At 39.9% G+C, this 5,086-nt stretch overlaps 1 protein-coding gene across 1 annotated transcript; it reads right to left on the reverse strand.

Moving 5' to 3' along the window:
• Positions 1 to 350: 350 nt before the first annotated feature.
• LOC109814223 (putative indole-3-acetic acid-amido synthetase GH3.1) lies at positions 351 to 2,961 on the reverse strand. The gene is made up of 3 exons (XM_020378592.3): positions 2,461 to 2,961; positions 2,190 to 2,291; positions 351 to 2,002 (listed from the first exon to the last, which is right to left on the reverse strand). Exons 1-3 carry the CDS (start codon positions 2,778 to 2,780, stop codon positions 646 to 648), a joined length of 1,779 nt encoding a protein of 592 aa, XP_020234181.1. The 5' UTR covers positions 2,781 to 2,961; the 3' UTR covers positions 351 to 645.
• Between the last annotated feature and the right edge of the window lie 2,125 nt (positions 2,962 to 5,086).

The raw sequence follows: 5,086 nt of genomic DNA on the forward strand, positions 1-5,086 counted from the left end.
TGATTTTATTATTGATAACGAGGCTAAGAATATGGTTGGGTATATGTTTAGAAAGATTTTTTTAAAAAAAATCTATTCAACAATATTTTTTATTTTAATTTAATAAAGAAACTCGCAAAAAAATTCTAAATTTTATCTCTACATATTTTAAGTAGAATTATAAAAAAGACTTGTTAATATATAAAACATAAGAGAGGAATAAAGGGAAAATTTCTTCGTTATAGTGTCTCCAACAATAACGTAATAATTTATTTAAATTGATTATATTATTCTTTTAATGTGTACTCTCATAACAATATTTATTCAAAAATTCTAAATAAACTTAATAATGACATAAATGAGTGGAGTAATTTTACTTGCCAAAATATAATAATGTCTTTTCCTCTATTAAATTTCTTCACTTCTACATGAAAAATGCCAATACATACAACATATAACTTCACTAAAGAAAGTCACATCTTTTGCACGAGTTAATCCAACCGAAACACATAATTAACCTAACCAAGAGACATCCTAATTCAACATCTCCCTTTAGACTCGTCAAGAGTCCTACACATTAACCCCAAAAAAAAAAAAAAAAAAACAACAACAAAATCTACATCTACATGTTTGACTCAAGCCCATTAAGCCCACATAGCAAGAACCTCACCTCCTCCTTTCGGGGGTCCAATGTGGCAAGTCTTTGCTAAAATGGACAGACACAACCCTTGAGTCCAATAGCTCCATTATGGGTGTGAAATTCACACACCTTGGCACCTTATATTGATTTATGGAAGCCCCTCTTGAGATCGCATAATCCATAAGCTCTTCAAATGTGCCACTCTTCACAACGCGTATTTCCAAAGGCCCAATTGAATGATCCGCCACACGACACTGCCTATACACCGAGTTCAACGATTCCTCCATCTCCAAGCAACACCGAGTCAACACCTCGTGACTCGGCGAGTTCGCCAAGTCCTTGGTCAACAACTCCCAGTAAATCACGTAGTGACCCGGAATCGTTGTTGTGTCTGCATAGCTCGTGTACTCCACCACGCTCGTGTTGAACTCCGCCAAGAGCTTTGACGCGTTCTCAATCGCCTTTTGCAGCTCCGACTCGTCCGTTTTGTCCGAGTCAATGCTCAGCAACACGTTCTTCCGCCGCACGAAGTGGAACTGCGGCGCCGAGTTGTGGAACCCAGTGACCCGGAGGATGTCACCCACGCGGTACCGATAGAGTCCCGCGTAGGTAGTGATCACCAATTCGTATTCCTTCCCCACTTCCACGTCAGCCAGGTCCACCAACTTGGTGGACCCGGATCCTGACTCGTGGGGAAGGAATTCAAAATACGCCATGTTTGGCATGATGGTGTAGGAAACCTCGGAGGGCTTGCTCATGGGATTAAGGTTGAGTCCGAAGTAGCACTCCGAGGAAGCGTACATGGTGCATGCAAGGGGTAATCCTCCGCTGTAGTAGTTAAGTGTGGGAATGTATTGGGCCATGGCACCCGTTACGATGACGTCCAAGTATTTTGTGTTGGGCCAGATTCTTGTGATGATTCCCTCCCAATTGTCCTCGGAGCATTGTTGGGCCATGAATTGGGCCAGTTCCGGGTCGGGTTTGAGGACCTTGGACATGTATTCCCTTATGGCCGGGTCGGTGATCCGGGAATTCAGGGTCCCGGATCGGATATCCTCGGTGAGTTCGGGCCAATTGAGTTGGAGGAAGCGGATTGCGCGGAGGAGGCCGGAGGCGAAGACGGCGCCGAGGCGGAGGACCTGGTGGCGCTCTATGAGGCCACAGAGCATTTGAGAGTACATGCTTTGGAATGAGTCGGGGCAGAGAATTGCTTCATTTGGACTAGTGTAAACGTTGTACGGGTCGTAGGGTCGGGTCTTGAAGTGGTCACTTTTGTAATAACTTGTGAGAACCGGACGGGCCAGTAACCCACCCGGGGTCCTTGTTTCGGACTTCACGAACAAAAAGTATAGGCCCTTTCCCTTGTCCAAACCCGGCACATAACTGTTCCATTCAAAAATAATATTCACCATTAAAAAAATGTACTGGTTAATTGATCCAAGGTAAATTAAATTCTCCAATTTTTTTTTATTCCGGGGCAATTGATGGTTTGGCAAGTAAAGACGAAAAACATTAATTAGGCACAGAAGTGCATATTTGTTTAGAAAAATTATTTGAAGGTGGAACTTACAGATTCATAACTGGCATGAGGAGGCTGTATAGAAGTTGGCGACGATCCAGCTCTTCCTTAATTGTTGGCATCAGTTTTCTTTCACCAGCTGAAGTCCCAGAACTGCAGATTCAGATTCCCAAACACAAATCCCAAATTGGGTTCAGTTCCCAAACTTTCAAAAATCTAAATTTAAATATTATATCACAAAAATACTGGCCAATTTTTTTTTATATATATATTTTTTTTATAATTATAAAGTTTGAGTCTAACTCAATAATTCAAATAATACCTTGTTAGAAATTCAGAAATGGGGTGAGCAGACAAAATGTTAGAGCGGTCCCCATTGGCGATGCGCTGAATCTCAGGCTGGACATCCTCGTAGGTGATGACAGGAATCTTGGACTTGAAGGTTTGACGGTCGGCGGCGCCGCCGAGTTCGTAGCGTTTAAGGTACTCTGTTTGGGCGTTGCGGGAGAGAATCTCCGCCAGCACCCTCTCTTGCACGGCGTCGGCGTTTCGGGTCATTTCCTCGATGAAACGCAGCGCCTTGGCGTCTTTCTCGCACGCTGGGGGACCCAATGGGGAGGAAATCGCAGAGTCCACAGCCATAGAAACTGATTAGTTTAATTAATTCACTAAGCGATGTAATTAACGAACGAGTTTGATTAGTAACTGAGAAGAGTGGGTGTGACTAAAAAAGAGAGAGAGAAGAGAATTGAGTTGGTCTAGTGGGAGAAGCAGATAGAAAATTAAAGAGAAGAGAACTCGTGGTGGTGTAGTGAGAGAGACGAGTGCACGTTGCTGAGTTTATATAGAACAACCACGGAGGGACCCTACACGCTGCACCATGCCATGTCATCCGCGTGGGACCCACCTTCTCACAATGTCATTATTTCTGTTCCTTTTTCTTTTTTTTTTTTAATTACTAAAAGCGTTTTCTTATGTACCCTTCCGTGTGCCGTCCATACTATAACACTCTACCATGCATAAATGTTACTGTATTACTATTAAATAACAAAAAAAAAATGTGAAAAAATTGGGATATTTATTTAATTAAAATAACTAAATATTCCTTAGAGAGTGTATTCTGGATACCCAATTTTCCATGGACGGTGTAATTTTCTTTCACGAGCCTTACGATATTTTGTATGGAAAGGAACTTGTTGGTTTTTTTTGTCCTTTTTCTATAGTCAAATAATGAGAAGTTATTACAAACTAAAACTGAAAAGAAAAAGTGCTGTGTATACAATGTTTTGCTGAATTGTCAGTATTTAATTAAATGGACATAGAAAAAGACACAAGAAAGAAACGTCAGAGTTCGATCAAGACCTTTTGCCTACATTAAGTGCCCTTTAAATGCCTCTTAATTGTCGACTCATTTTGTCTACCTTGAAAAGTTCTTACACAAAACATTTTTCTTCTAGAATAATTATTTTCTGTTACAAAGATAATATTCTCAAATTGAACTATCAACCACATTAAATAACTTTCTAAGAGATTTATAGCGAAAATTAACCATTAACAATTCATTTTGCATACGAAAACCGAAGGAAACATGAATAGTAGAATTCCACGACAACTGGGTGACAATACACGAGCGAGGTTTAGGTTCCGACTTCAAACGAACATAGTTGACCGAAACAAGTAACAATAAATTTGACTAGTCATAAAAGCAGAGTGGCAGACGCAAGAAAAAAGCGAAGTGGCAAATACAAAAGTACTTTCCTTTGTACCCTTGGTTTCATATTATCACGTAAGGTCTGAGCAAATATTTAAGAAGAAAATAGTGGGTTGAAAAATGAGAAGATAGTGATAAATGAGGGGTAAAGAAGTGATGAAAAAGGTTGAACAGGGTGGTGTAGGGGTGAGAGGGGACAAGGTGGGGCGGAGGTCACGTAGACATAGGCTGAAAAAGGGGCAAGGAAATGTGGGTGAGGGACCAGGCATGTCAACGAAGGAAGCAGAGTGGTAGTTTTCGTTTTGGAAGGTAATACGCGTCGACCAACCACGAAACCCATTTCTGGTACCTTTGTTGGGCCTCGACAACGATGCCTTGCCATTTGCCTCCTTTCCCCAAATTATATTTATTTGCACGTGAGACAGATGCCTATGCCAACTCCCTTCCTCACTTCAATTTTTTTTTAAGGTTCGTTCTTCCTAGAGTATCCACCGTTGACATTAGTGACTAATCTCCTCGCTACGTTAAAGGCACCTCAAAAGGTGAGATAGCTAGCTCCAAGATTCAACGCAGCTGCATACACAAGACAGGATTCGAACCCCTGACCTTGCTTAAGCGTGAATCAACCCCTACCGCTGAATTACACATTTGGGGTTTCTTCACTTCAATTTCTTACTCCTATTCCTTAATCAAACCTTTTTTTTTTTTCCGCAAAAGGAACAGGTTTTTACTTTTCTTATTAACAATAATTACAAATAATTAATTAAAGTGCTGATAATTGGTAGTAATTGGATAACGAGGAAATGAACTTGATGATTACAATTACGAATGTGGACTGCACATGGTCAAACTGCACATACCGAGAACAAATTCATTTGCATGCCCCGAGACGTATGAAATGGACAAGGATAATTAGACAAATTATTAATTAATTGATCTTATTAGAATTAATACTTTTTTTTCTAATTCTTTTTAATCATTTGATAAAATAAGTTTTCAGTTTAAGTCAGTTGTTGTGTCTCTAACAAATATGCTGTTCATAATGAATGTGTTGTTTCCTCTGAATCAAGGTCTTCTTGTGTTAGTGATTAGATTAATTGGCTTTTTGACTTCAGTAAATTAAAAAAAATTAAAAATATATGAAATAAATTAAAAAAAAACTAATTACTGAAATAGGTAGTTTTGGACAAGTCAGCATATATGTGGCACTGAAAACGCCTGGGGGGTGGGCGTTTTT

This window comes from Cajanus cajan, chromosome 11, assembly GCF_000230855.2.
Source record: "Cajanus cajan strain Asha chromosome 11, NIPB_CcT2T_4, whole genome shotgun sequence".
Taxonomy (NCBI): Eukaryota; Viridiplantae; Streptophyta; class Magnoliopsida; order Fabales; family Fabaceae; genus Cajanus; species Cajanus cajan.

Bases quoted from the DNA above. Each gene is read 5' to 3' on its own strand.
- LOC109814223 (XM_020378592.3), bottom strand. From the start codon at position 2,780: ATGGCTGTGGACTCTGCGATTTCCTCCCCATTGGGTCCCCCAGCGTGC. The intron at 2,292-2,460 runs GTATTATTTGAA...CTGAATCTGCAG, and splicing joins ATTTCTGAATTTCTAACAAG to TTCTGGGACTTCAGCTGGTG. The intron at 2,003-2,189 runs GTAAGTTCCACC...TGAATGGAACAG, and splicing joins CTCATGCCAGTTATGAATCT to TTATGTGCCGGGTTTGGACA.